The sequence below is a fragment of the Sminthopsis crassicaudata genome, chromosome 4, assembly GCF_048593235.1.
Source record: "Sminthopsis crassicaudata isolate SCR6 chromosome 4, ASM4859323v1, whole genome shotgun sequence".
Lineage (NCBI taxonomy): Eukaryota > Metazoa > Chordata > Mammalia > Dasyuromorphia > Dasyuridae > Sminthopsis > Sminthopsis crassicaudata.
This window is the reverse complement of record NC_133620.1, coordinates 453,038,373-453,052,563: the sequence shown is the minus strand read 5'-3', so window position 1 is coordinate 453,052,563 and position 14,191 is coordinate 453,038,373. Positions and strand designations below refer to the sequence as shown.

The window sequence follows — 14,191 nt, the reverse complement described above, 5'->3', positions numbered from 1 at the left end:
TGGCATGTGCTGGTCTCTGCCGTGAAGAAGGTCCTGCTCAGACCACAAATGCAAGAGGAATATTCCCTGGGGATGGGAAGTGATCGTGTTTCCATAAAACCTCTCTGGGATAGCACAAAGCCCTGGAATACTGAGAGGGATTATCCGATGAAATCCATATCCCAATGAGTAAGGTCCAGAGAATGAAAGAGGAGAAGTTCCTGAAAATGCTTCAGTTTATTGTTGCTCAGTCATTCAGTCATGACACCACTTTTCACAATCCCATTTGGATTGTTTCCTGGAAGAGATACTTAAGTAGTTTGCAATTTCCTTCTTCAGTTCATTTTACAGATGAAGAAACTGAGGCAAACAGGGTGAAGTGACTTGTCCAGAGTCACACAGCTTGGAAGTGTCTGAGGCAGAATTTGAACTCAGGTCTTCCTGAGTCCAGGTCCCATGGCTCCTAGCTATCTGCCCTGAATCACCTTATTAGGAACTAAAGGCTATGAAGTAGTAATTATCCATGATGAGAATGACCAAAATGGAGAGATGTTATTCACTTACTGTGCCAGAACCTGTCAGACTGATGATTATAAAGGAGTCTACAGCAATTTCAGAAACAGGCAAAAAGAATGAAACAGTCAAGGGCTGTGCATTAGTATAAGTTCTGTTCCTACTGTGAATGGAGGCTTCAGAAAACACATATAGTTTTGGTCACTGAAAAGGAAGTGGCTGCTAATGGGCTTATCTGCTCACCAAATGGAGACATGTTTCTCTATCATCATGCTACGTGTGCAATTAAATTCAGTGAACGCTCAAATACCCAAAGGAAAAAAATGAGCATCAACTAAGCTTTGTCAAGCGTACTGAAAACCTTACTGAAAACACTATAAAAATGCCAACCATCATCATTTATTATTAAATTTATTTTCCTGAAAAACAATTTCTAAATGACAATCTGCCAGATCTAATCAAGGATTTATGAACTCCTTTGCTATTTAAGATGTCTTATGAGGGGAAAACATTCTAATCAGTCATCTGGTCTCTATAAGATTTTCACGTAAGTCTAAAGAAAGCTTGTACTTTATCAAATTTATTTTTATTTAAAAATTAAATTTTCTAGTTTTAAAATAAATCATGTAGATAACACCTGCTTCATTTAGGAAAAAATATTAAGTCACAATTAGAATAGAATGTAACAGAAAGAATACAATCGGAAGCTTCTCTCCTTAAATTTGGACCTATACATTATAATAATTATAATTATAGACCATAAATACGGACAAGAACTTGACCTGTGGCTTCGTTGGTCCAAGGAACTCTGGGTAAGGAAAGTCCTTCCACCAATGCAGATCAGCACCTTCTCTGAACTTTCTAGTCTTAGAGTCAGTCACTCAAGCACTGAAGTAGCAGTGACTCCTCCACATCAATCTGGGCCATTGTGCAAAACTGATTTTTAATTCCATTTTACTAAGATTTAAATCAAACTAGATTTAATATTCCCTTTGAGGTTGATCCACCAGATACTTATCTAAAGGGTACTTGCCTACCTCCCCTTTAGTAATCCCACCCATCAGCCCCCACTTTTCAGAAAAACTTTATTAATCTAAAAGATCAAATGTCATCAGTTGAAATCATAGCAGCATCTCCCAGCACCTGAGAACCTTTTGTTTTGGGACTCCTTGTGGTTAAGGGGTTTTGAAGAGGGACAGCCCTAATCATGTAACTTTAATTCTATGTCGTTGGTAGCCAATCAGAAGACCATCCAAGTCCAGATTTTGCTCTGTCATCTAGCTATAAAAGACCCTGTCAGCCCTCTCTCCAGGTCTTTGGTCAGCAAGAAAGGGCGCTTTATTTATTGGTTACTGCTATTCTAACTAATAAGTTGATTGGGTCTGGAACTTTGTCTCTCAAAATTTATATCACTTAGAGGCAGGCCTTAAACCCAGATCTTTCTAGTTTGGAACTAGCCTTCTAGCCATTGTGCTGTGCCGCCTCAAAATATAAATATAAATTATAATTCAACTTAGCTCAATTTCATTTTGCATCGCCATCACTAACACAGTCGATCAACTCCAAAGAAACAAACTTCTGCTGTCCACTCAGTCAATAAAATAGGAAAATATCCCTACCTCCTCGTCAGAGTCATTGTCGAACACCGATGGCTTCTGCAAAATGGGCTTCTGCAACTGCTGCGCTTTCTTAGGAAAAATGAGCCCATATCTGCAGAGAGAATGGAAACCACATCAACGCACAGCTTATTACGTATTTTTAAATGCAGTCGTCACCTCAGAAGAAAACCTAAAGAACTACCCCCATACTCTTGGACTAGACTTTATCACACGAATACATGTTAAATTAAACAGAATGTTTCTGGAATACGTTAAGATTAAACAGAAAACAAGCTGTCGTCTCTTAGTAGAAGGCAGTTTCTTTGGCTGAATGTATATTCTCCAATGTCTCCCCCCGTGCCGGGAAAATAGGAGCTGCCGAATTTTTAAAAATAGGTTCTACTTCAGTAGAAAGGGAAGTTCATCTGTGGAAAAGTGCTTTTCCACTACGTCATGCGATGGTGATGACAGCAGGACTCTGCGGGGCTTCCTCTCCGCTTCTTTTGGGTTTTTCATTATATTTTAACTCATGATGTTCAATTTACCTTTTATTCCATCTGATTCTCATATCAGCCCCGGAGGGAAGTTCTGTCATAGTCCCCTCCTTACCACAGAGGAAGCGGAGGCTGAGTGACTCGGCCAGGGCGGTAAAAAGCCTGCAGGAAGTAACTACCACCTGCGGGGGATGCAGAGGAAGGTGAAAGGGCCCTGGCCTCCAGGAGCTTACAATCTAACAGGGCGGGAGGCGTCCTCTAGCCAGGGGCCGGCCCTCCCCGCAGAGCCACCCACGTCAAAACGAGGGCAGAGAAAACGACCGGAAGGCATATTCCCATTTAAGTTCACGCTTCCCCCAACCCCGGGGTCCCCAGCGGAGCGGCAATCTCACTGATGGGGGAGGGGAATCTCCTCTCCTCCCTGCCCGGCCCCGGAGCTGCTCCTAAGACCCCCCAAACACACACACTGTGCTCAAAGCTCCTTCCTCGGGCCGCTACTCTCTCCTCCCGCCCCCACACGCTGGACCCCAGCCCCAGCTCGCTCCGTACTCACTGCCTGCGCGGGGCCGCCATCTTGCTCCGACCTACGCTCGACGCCGGCCCAGTAGAGTAAAGCTAACGCTGACGTCGCGTCACAGGATATCGGCAGATTCCGCACCGCGTTCGCCCCCGCCGGCTGCGTCTATCTTCCCGCTTGCTGCGGCGAGGGAGGCCGGATTCCGTAGCTCCGAGGCGGTTTTTTTTTTTTTTTTAATAAATACAACTATTGTTTGGAGGCATTTTTTAAGGTCACAAAATGTCTGTCGAAAATGTGGATGCTGAGCTGGGGTTGGGTCGCCGAGTGAAGAGCCTTTAGAAGGCGGAAGACGCATGCGCAAAGGAAGCTCAGTGAGGGGAGACCCCGGCCCTGATCTAGACCTTGAAAGGATCTCACAACACAATCACGTCTTTTTAACCGATGAACAAACCGGGGCCCAAGGCGGCGTCCCAGCCACTTATCTAACAGCAGCTCGGAGTCCGAGACGGGATTCGAACCTCCGACAGCAGGGCTGGGCGCTGTTTTTTCAGGAGCGCAGAGGCTCCGGACCGCTTGAGAATGGCCTCCTGGCAATTCCCCGACAGGGGGCGCTGCTGATTCCCAGGGGACTGCTCCGGGCCTCAGTATCTCTGGGGATGCCTGGGTGCCGTGGCTAACTTCGTGTTTCTGCGTGCTGTAGCGCGGAAACGTGCGCTGTGTAATACAGAAATGCAGAACGGAACTAAACACGCGCGTTAAAACAGATCTGGGCTGTTCTACATTAAAATATTCTCACGTTTTGCACGGATTCCAATAAAGCCGGTCCCACCGTCTCTGTGTTGGGGAGGGGGGAGAACCGCAAAGCCTGAGGGCCCAGACCGAACGGCGAGGCGGGCTTGTGGTGAGCGGGGCCTTCCACAGGGGAGAAGCCGGCGACCCGGTTACCCAGCTTGTGTGCAGAGCGCTCACTTGGCGGCCGGCGGCCGGAAGGAGTCAGACTACTTGTCTCCCGAGTTTGATCTGGGGGGTGTCCCGAGGCCGGAAGCTGTGTGACCGGAGCGCTCCGAGTCAGGCATTTGGGCCAGGGAGTTTCCCGAGGCAGAAAATCTAGAATCACTGACTCACTGCCAGGACGGAAGCCCCCATAAATCGGGACCATAAAACCATGTTACGTCATTGTTCCCTCCCAGTTTGGACCCCAGGTTCACTTCCCTGTGGGAAGGAGGTCTCATCTTCCCGAGCCGCTCCATGCTGACAAGGGCCGCAGAGCTGTCCCTGCCTGGCGGGGTCCCCACCCCGAGGAAGGCTGGGGGGATGAGGCCACCACGAAGGCCTCTCATCCGGCAGCTTTTCCTGGATGAGTGCCAAGGAACGTTCCCGTTGTCCCCTCGAAGGGCTGGGGGCAGCGTCTAACCCATGCCGGCACCGGTGGGGGGGGAGCTCCCCTGCATTTGCCCCTTCAAGCGCAATAAGAAATTGGGAGTCTGTGCAGTGGTTAGAAAGGAAAGCCTCTTTGAGCCGTGTCCCCTGGGAGCCGACGGCCCGCCCAAGCTGGGACCCCCGCCCAAGGAGTCCTTGGCCCCAGACGGGGGACCTGTTTCCTCCGGATTTCAGAGGGGGTCTGCGAGGGCTTTGAGAGGAACGCCTCGTGCAGGTCTGAGAGAGAAAACGGGTCCTCCACCCCACGGACAAGGGAGCAGGACGGGGGGGGGGGGGGGGGGGGGGGAGATGATAGGAAGGAGGGTTTCAAAAACAGGCGGAGGGGAGGCCTCAAAACAAGAATGCCCATCACTGTGGGGGCAGGGAGCGGGTGAGACCAGAGTGGGGAGCAAGGCGGAAAACGGGGCCGAAAACCTGCCACAGCCCAAGTGACCCCGGGTTGGGCATCCTATGGAGTAAGGGGGAGCTGGTCAAGCCCGTCACTCCTGGTGCTGAGGAGGCCAGGGCGGGGGCGGGGGCTCCTCCCTTCTCTGGGCAGTCCCCTTCCCGGCCCCTCCTGAATGCACTGGGGCAAGGGCCTGGGAGCTTCCTCCGAGGACAGTTTCAAGCCCAGTGGCCTCGGCCATGACTTCGGAAGCACGAATCCCCATGGCTCCCAAATACGGCAGCCGCTAAAAAGTGAGCCTTTCCTGGCTCCTGCTCTGGCCCTTCCTTCTGAGTTTGGGAAGGCTGAGGTCCCAAGGCTAACTTCTGCAGCTTCCTCCGAAGCTCTGGGGCAGACTGCTTAACAAAAGGCATGCTGAGGACATGCGCCCCTCTGGAGAAGTGGGGGGAGTTTTTAGAGCCTCTACAAGGTGCCCCTGAAAGAGGGCGAAATTCTCCTCAGCTCCTTGGGCAACTTCCCCAAGTGACTTGGAGTTACTCCGTCACGTTAAGCCTCGTCAGCGTACCTCCAAGTATGAGGAGCGAACTCCCTTCCCCCTTCCGAGGGGGGGAGACATCAAACAGCACAGCCCACAAAAGCACTAAGAGTAGTTGGGGTGGGCAACTTAGTAAACTCATAATTAGGGCATGTAAAAAGGTGACGCCTTTTCCCTCAAAGGGTGGGCTGCTGACTTAATGATCAGGCAATCAAATTCAGGACTCAAAAGAACGTCAGTTACAGTCCCAAGAGACTTTTCTCTAATGGCAAATTCTACCAACTGCAGCTTAGGGCTAGATACACCATTTTAAAAGTTTAACAGGATTTACACTATTGATCAGAGAAATGCAAATTAAGACAACTCTGAGATACCACTACACACCTGTCAGATTGGCTAAGATTAAAGGAACAAATAACGATGAATGTTGGAGGGGATGTGGGAAAACTGGGACACTGATACATTGTTGGTGGAGTTGTGAAAGAATCCGGCCATTCTGGAGAGCAATCTGGAATAATGCCCAAAAAGTTATCAAACTGTGCATACCCTTTGATCCAGCAGCGCTACTACTGGGATTATATCCCAAAGAAATACTAAAGAGCGGAAAGAGACATATATGTGCCAAAATGTTTGTGGCAGCTCTTTTTGTTGTAGCTAGAAGCTGGAAGATGAATGGATGCCCATCAATTGGAGAATGGTTGGGTAAATTATGGTATATGAAGGTTATGGAATATTATTGCTCTGTAAGAAATGACCAGCAGGAGGAATACAGAGAGGCTTGGAGAGACTTACATCAACTGATGCTGAGTGAAATGAGCAGAACCAGAAGATCACTGTACACTTCAACAACAATACTGTATGAGGATGTATTCTGATGGAAGTGGAAATCTTCAACATAAAGAAGATCCAACTCACTTCCAGTTGATCAATGATGGACAGAGGTAGCTACACCCAGAGAAGGAACACTGGGAAATGAATGTAAATTGTTAGCACTAATATCTGTCTGCCCAGGTTACTTATACCTTCGGAAGCTAATAATTAATGTGCAACAAGAAAATTGGATTTACACACATATATTGTATCTAGGTTATATTGTAACACATGTAAAATGTATGGGATTGCCTGTCATCAGGGGGAGGGTGTGGAGAGAGGGGGGGGGGATAATCTAGAAAAATGAATACAAGGGATAATGTTATAAAAAAAATTACTCATGCATATGTACTGTCAAAAAAATGTATAATTATAAAATTAATTTTTAAAAAAGCTTAACAGGATTTAAATCCATAAGAGATTTGTTTGTCTTGTTTTATATGTTTAAACTTATCCTGGTGCAAAAGATCAATCATTATTCAGGCTTATAGATTCTTAGTGAATCCATTCCTATATAGGCTCATTTCTCAGGGCTGATGACTTTACTTACCCTGATGATTTCAAGAAAACTGGCAACCTTACAAATTAAGGGGAGTTGACAGAGACCCCATGGGAGGGATTGAGTTTACTAAGTTGCTGGATATCCTTTTGATGGTAGTTTCAAGTGCCAGGGCTCAGGGAATGCTGATCATGGAGCCTGACCATCACTCCAGCCCCATTCCCTCAAGCTGGCTTGAGGGGTATTTGGGCAAGATTGTGTGGGGTCCCACTGTTTTGTTTCCCTTATTTCTGCAGGTTAGGCAGAATTTGAATTTCCCTACAATTCTGAGATGAGAAAAGTTAGCAAACAGATCTTGCCAACAATCCCCACAACTGAAATGTTTCAGAAATTTTTCTTACAATTTTAAAACGACTAATTGCCACACTTCTTAATCATTGCTTTCAAAATTTTGAGGATTTGCTAAGATGTTTTGCTCTCAAAACTTTTGAGAATCTGTAAAGTTGTTATTTTAATTTTAATTAGCTAACTTTTTTGTGTAGACCCAAGTTTGGCCAGAGCCGAAAAAAAGGGGGGGGGGCAGCTAGGGGGCGCAGTGGATAGAGCACCAGCCTTGAGTTCAAGAGGAACTGAGTTCAAATCTGGTCTCAGACACTTAACACTTCCTATCTGTGTGACCCTGGGCAAGTCACTTAACTCCAGCCTCAGGGAAAAAAAAAAAAGTTAGGCTTTTAAAATTTCCCAGCATTCTAACTTCAGCATAGAGGTTTTTTTCTTGCTGGTTGCATTTTAAATCTTTCCAGGTAACAAAGTCTAGCTTATAGAACAAATACAACACAGACATTCTGCACAGATGCAGACAGAGACAAAATGACATGAAAAAGGATTGTCCCATCTTTGCCAAAAACCATAAAATTTTGCCAAAAGCTATCCTATAGCACTTTTGTCTTCTCTAGCATCCCAGAGAAGGCACATAGGAACTTTGCTGAAAATTGCAAGAATTTCCCAGTCTGGCTGTTCCCAGTCAAGGAACTTTATTCCCCTAGTTGGTCAGTGGAATGCAGTAGACAAGGTGATATACAGCTTCTTGGGCCATGTATTTTTTAATCCCTTCTTGGACAGTGGAATGTAGTCCAGGCCTTATGTAAAATCCCGAGACTCCAGAGAAGCCGAAACTGAGGCCTATAGGCTTTATCTACTTTAGCTAACAGTATCTGATCAATATGTGCTTAATCTGTAAGTTCTTCACCTTTCCACACAACCCAGACAAGCCTTCTCCCAGTGACTTGGAGTGTCCCGCTATAGGACTGTGGGAGAAAAAAATGGGAGGCTTACCTTGGCAAGGGGGGAATCAAGCCAGGGGATGAGAGATTGTTCTGGTCCACCAAATGTTGAGGTTGGGAAGGGAGACCCCAAAAGTTTGGAGTTCCAGACTGGTGTGGTGGATTGTCTCAAAAGAATTTTCAGGCTTGAACCCATCTTCTAGTCAGGGGGCAAGTTTTATTTTTGTTAAAATTTAATTTATTTATTATTGCAATTATAATGGGAATACAAACATAATGAATTGTAAGGGAATTCAGCAAAGAACAAACAAGGAGACATGTTTATTCTGTTTTCTAGCATTGATATGCTAATTTTATGGCTCATTGGTAGGAAGGAATTTGATTCTCATTGCCTAGATTATCAATCAGACTGTGTTTCAGGAGTTTATCTGTGGGAGTTTCCTGAGGCCAGAAGTTATCTGATTAAGGAGGGATCAAAATCAGACAGATTGAGTTTCCTGAGGCAGAAAATCTAGAATCACTCATTGCTGGAACAGAAGACCTCCCCCCCTAAAATCAAGGGTCCACAAACTCATATCATCAGTATTGTGTCTAAAAAAATATACAATGTCCTTACCTTAATTTAAAAATTCTTTATTGCTTTAAAAATCATGTTTTACACCTCTCAGATATAGGTGAGCATTTATTCTCTAAATTATAGCCTCAGAGAGTGACCTGGAGTATTGATTTACCCAGGATTACCCAGTTAATAGTTGGCAGAGGAAGGAATAGAATTTAGGTCTCCCAAATGCAATATCAGTTTTCCATTTACTATACCATAATGGTTCAGCATCAATGTGGATAATGTCTCTAGTGATGGAGATCACAATACATTAATCCATTTTTATATCACATGCCTTTTCATTTTCATTATTATTACCATTCATTACCATAAATCTGACTGGGAAAATACGCCCTCTTTAGATTCTAGCGTCTTTCTCTAAAAAATTGAATATATCCTTAATTTTTAAATTTTTCTCACTAGTCTTCTGGACTTCTCTTGCTCTAAATAATGCTTCATTTTTTTTTTCCAATTAGGTATTCCCCAACTTATATCTTTAAGCTACATCTTTTGCACAAATCATTGTGATATGCTTTGACTTTATGTATCTGCTTTGTATTTCTCTATTTCCCTTTGAATTACATGTAATTTCAGTTTTGTTTACTTTGTTCTAGTCCATGATTTACAGTTATATAACCTCACTGAAAGAATATTGGTGTTGCAGAATTGATTGGTAGAGCCAGAGAGTAAGCAGATTTGTCAAAATATACCAAGCACTATCTTAAAAAAAAAATCATGTTTTAATTCTTTCAAAAACTTTTCTTTGCATTCACAACTTGGCATATCATGGCTTTGGACATGTCTTCCTCACTAAGCTGAATCATTTCTAGCTTTTGATTTAAAACAAGACTTGTGACTCTGCCTTTTCCCTGAACACTTCTAGGCCATTGTAGAGTTGTTAATTGACCTAATTTTAATATTGTTGTATTTGAAGAAATAGGGAGACTGGAGAAGAGGGAGAGAAACAGGAATGGCTGATAAATGGAGCTGACCGAACACACACATTTATTAAATTCACTATTTCATAAAGGCATGGTTTGTGATGTCTCAAAATCACAATAATAAGACCACTGATCACAGATCGCCATAACAGATATAATAATGAAGGGTTTGAAATATTGTGAGAATTGCCAAAACGTAACAGACACGCAACATGAGTGCTTGCTGTTGGGGAAATGACATTGATATTTACTCAAGACCATCAATAATTTCTTTAAAATTCTAAAAAAAGAGTTCTCTGAGACATCTCTATCTGTCTATTCTCTATCTTTCAATCTTTCATCTATTATTTATCTTTTATCTATTTAACTTCTATTTATCTATCTCCTTTGTTGATTCATTTTCCTTTTTCTACCCCCCTCAATCTGGGTGCTCCTCAAGGATCTATCTTTGGATTTCTTCTCTCTGCTCTCACCCTTTGTAAACTACCTCCCTCCCAAACTGCTTAATTTCCAAAGTACCATGTTTTAGTCTGTACTCTCCTTTGAGCTACCAATCCACATTTCCAACTGCTTGAAGAAATCTCCAACTACATCTCTACTTGTATAAAGTCAATCTTAAGATTTTTCCTCTCACTGGTTAAATAAAGGGGCCAATCTAAAAGATCTACCCCAGTTGGATAGATGATCCTGTGATCCACTACTTCTTTGGACTTCACTATTTATATGACATCACTATTCACCTAGTCTCCTATGTTTTTAACATGAGCATTATCTTGGACTTTTCACCTTTTTCATAGCAGTGGAAAGAGCATGACATTTTTAGTCAGAACATTTGTAGTGGGATCCTAGCTTTAGATACTACCTTTGTCAAGTCACTTTAACTTTTCTGTGACTCAGTTTCCTTATCCGCAAAATAAGGTTATTGCACAAGACCACCTACATGATCCCTTACTCTAAATCTATAGTCCCATTATCCTATGATCTAATCGGTTACTAATCTCATGACCACTATCCCATACTGGATTTCATCATCACCCATTGCAACTGTAATAGTCTCCTGATAGATCTTCAAGTCTTTATTCTTACTTTTCTGCCCTACCTTTAATGCACTTCATCCTCAATAATCCATCTTTCAAATGATGACCAGAATGATCTTTCTTCTTAGATCCATGCATGCTATTTCTCTGCTAACAAATCTTCAATGACTTTTTTCTTTAACTGAGAATTGTTCAAACCCCCTTTTTTGCCCGATATTCAAGGGCCCACCTTTCCATTCTTAGTTCATATTACTCCCTTCTATTATTATTATTAAATTGTACTAATTATTATATTGTACTAATCTTTTCCCCTATCCACTTCTATTCTTGAACATTACTCAATATACTCATGATCCTTCTTGTGCCTAAAATATCCTACTTCTTCCTTCTTTAACTCTAGGATTCCTAGCCATCTTTTAAAGTCTAACTCAGATGTTAATTTTTGATAAAGACCTTTCCTCCCATACATCTCATACAACTTTTGTTCACTTTTCTAATGCACTTACTATTTAATATTGGGTACTATAGCTTTCTGCATTAATGTCTTATTCTCCACCAGAACATAAGATCTATGAGGGAAAGAACTGTTTCTTATTTTGTATTCTCAATTTGTATTCTCAATTTTGTATTCTCAATCGTATTCTCAAATTTCCTGCCTGTACTAGATTATACACAGTAATTAGGTGCTTAATAAATGGACCACAACAAAGGATTTTAGCACTCAGGTCTTGGAAGTAGAGATATTTTAGGTAGTAAAGAGATTTGACCACCCCTATCAGTAACTAAAGTAGAATAGAGATGGAAATCATGGGAACTGAGGAAGCTGATAAACAAGAGGAATGGTCTCTCTCTACCCCAGCCAGTCCTACCTACTGAAATCCTATCTTCCAACAAATAAGGGTTGGACTTGTGATTTTATTGGTATAGGAAACTTCCTCTATCAATAGGTGTTACCATCTTCTCTTGGACAGTTGTCTAGAGCTTTGAAACCTGGTTTAAAGGCAAACTCTCTATCTACTACCTTATGTTGTATCTGCTAGCTCTTCCATAAAACCTCCTCTAATTCCCCATCTTAAAATTATTTGTCTTTGCCCTGAATTCCTATTTTTTCCTTTATTTTTAATTAATTTATATTTATTTGTTATTATATATAATAAGTTGTAATAATTTTATAAATTTATATTTTATACAAATTCATATTTATATATAAATTTGTAATTACTAATTTTTTAAAACAGTGACTTCAATAAAGGTATAGTTGACATGCTGATTAATTTTATAGTTAACTCAAAGTTGGAAGGGAATTAACACATTGGATGACAGAATTTAAAAAAAAAAGATCTCAACAAGTCTTGAACATTGAGTTAACAAATCTAGGAAGGTAAAATTTAATAGGAATGAATGTACAAGTTAATAGAAATGTAAGGAGATACCTGTTTGGGAAAAAAATCATGAGTTTTATTGGATTAAAGAGTCAATAAGAGAGAACAATATGATATGGCAGCCCCAAATGCTAATATAACATGAGGGCATTTCCACTTAACATAACAGTCTGAGAGCTGCCTGGAGGACTCCCCAGCTGCCTTGCTCAGATCATGCAAACATTAAATATTAGAAGGGGACCGAGAAGCTTGCTCTCTAATCACTCTGTTCCCCAAAACAAAATGTAGTCCTCCATTACTTCTTCCCCTTCAGACTGCACAAGTCATTTGTATTCCTGAAGTGCTCTTCATAAGCATGTTCCAAAGTGTTCTGGCTTGTGGCTATCAATTTAATATCTTTAAGAACATTGTTCCTAGAAACGTGGCTGTGAATGACCTCAGATGCTTTCTCCCAAATATGAAACGGGCTTGTGGGTTAAGCCAGGCATCAGATAAAGCCCGAGATTGGGCCTGCTAATAACACTCGCATCTTATCAGAAAAGGTTAAAAAGGACCTTCCAATCTCAAATTACAAAGTATTTGGAAGACATTACACTTTGTCAACTGAATAAAGAAAAAGAACTTTTAATTTCCCAAAATTTTATTAAAAAATGGATTCTGCCATCAGATACATTATTACAAAGATGGAATCTCGCCACCGAGCAGTAAAGTTTGTGGTAATCACAAGCTCTGAACAAGTAAAAGTCTTTCTGCCATGCTTGAGCTAGAGCTTCAGGGCCCTCCACAAACAAAGGTGTTGGCTTTTTCCCATGAGTAAGAGACGAAGATGCTCTTTCCACAAGGCTTTCTGGTTCAGATGACTTTTCAATGGCGAAGGGGCCATGAGTCAGAAAACTGGAAGTTGATCAAAATTAAAAGTAACCCCCACTCTGGTTCTTTTAACAGACAATATAGAATTCTGTTTTAGAGTCATAGACTTTTCACAGCCTTATGTTTCCCTTTCAGCCTACATTCCCATGACAAAAATGAAATAAACACCACCCAGCTATCAATGCTGATAGCTCCTGGGAGTTGGAAAGGCTTCGGAGACATCTGGTTGTATAACTTCTGATGTGGCTTAAGGTATTTATCTGGAAGCACTTCTTTCTAAAGAAAAATATCTTAATAACTAACCAAGGAAATGGAGACCCCTCTACTGTCCTCATCAAGGATGGTCTTTTAAAAATCGATCTGAAGTCTGTGGTAGGACAACTCTCCTGAGGGCAGAGGAGGAGCATATTTGTTTTCAAGTTTCTGTTTCAGCTCCATCAGACACAGACAGGTAAGTGCCCAGTGGTACAAGTATTCAATGGCAACAGAGTCTTGCATCCGCATGGCTTTTCGGGGATGTCCTGCACAAAAACAAAGCAGGAGGCCTGTTCAGAGATGACCAACCTTTGTCTTAGTTTCTCCCTTCCCCCTTAAAGTGAACTGGGTAGAGAGATCACAGATTATCACAGCTGTGGTGGTTAAAAGCAATCATTTATAAAGCCTTACCCCATACTAGGTCTCAATTAATACAGAGGATATAAAATTATATTTTATTGTAAGTAAATGTTTTATTTATATACCTACATATTGGGGTCTTGTAAAAATTTCTCAGGCAAAAAGAGGTGGAAAATGAGGAGGTTAGGAAGTCGATCAAGTAGACTAGGATTTCCACTTTTTACAATTCCTGGCTCCCTTTCAGACTCGGTTAAAATGATACCTTCTGCAGGAGGCCTTTCCTAAACATCCCTTTCTTACTCCTGCCTTCAGCATGGTGCTCTGAAAGCCTCTGAAATTGCCTTTCTTCTAAATATATAAAATATGGGCTCTCCTAGTAGAATATAAGCTCTCTCCATTTTTTCATTTCTTATTTATGTTCCTAATACAGGACCTGACATTTCATAATCACTTTAATATACGCTTATTGATTGAAAATTATTTTCCAATGCAGCTAGTCAGGAAAAAAGCTGAGAAATAGACAGAAGTTATCAAGTTATGGTTACCACTGAAGTAGGTATTTGAAATTCAAAGTTCTGTTCAATTCCATCATCAAACTTGATTTCAGAAGATTGACAATGAAACACAAATTC

General features: G+C 42.0%; 2 protein-coding genes across 6 annotated transcripts in view; both read right to left on the bottom strand.

The window, feature by feature from the left end:
- NSRP1 (nuclear speckle splicing regulatory protein 1) overlaps positions 1 to 3,217 on the bottom strand; it is a 51,430-nt gene extending 48,213 nt beyond the window's left edge. Inside the window, exons 1-2 of one of the 2 annotated variants that reach the window (XM_074263785.1) lie at positions 3,138 to 3,217; positions 2,112 to 2,202 (exon numbers count right to left, since the gene is read on the bottom strand). In XM_074263785.1, the coding sequence (XP_074119886.1) occupies positions 2,112 to 2,202; positions 3,138 to 3,157 (111 nt within the window). In that variant the 5' untranslated portion in view covers positions 3,158 to 3,217. Of the gene's footprint in view, positions 1 to 2,111; positions 2,203 to 2,635; positions 2,982 to 3,137 lie in introns of those variants that run through there. The other variant, XM_074263784.1, reaches the window with a different exon arrangement.
- A 9,458-nt stretch (positions 3,218 to 12,675) lies between these two features.
- EFCAB5 (EF-hand calcium binding domain 5) overlaps positions 12,676 to 14,191 on the bottom strand; it is a 132,083-nt gene continuing 130,567 nt past the window's right edge. For all 4 annotated transcript variants that reach the window (XM_074263775.1, XM_074263774.1, XM_074263776.1 and 1 more), the window contains one exon: positions 12,676 to 13,465. In XM_074263775.1, coding sequence (XP_074119876.1) covers positions 13,293 to 13,465 — 173 coding nt within the window. In that variant the 3' untranslated portion in view covers positions 12,676 to 13,292. The remainder of the gene's footprint in view (positions 13,466 to 14,191) is intronic.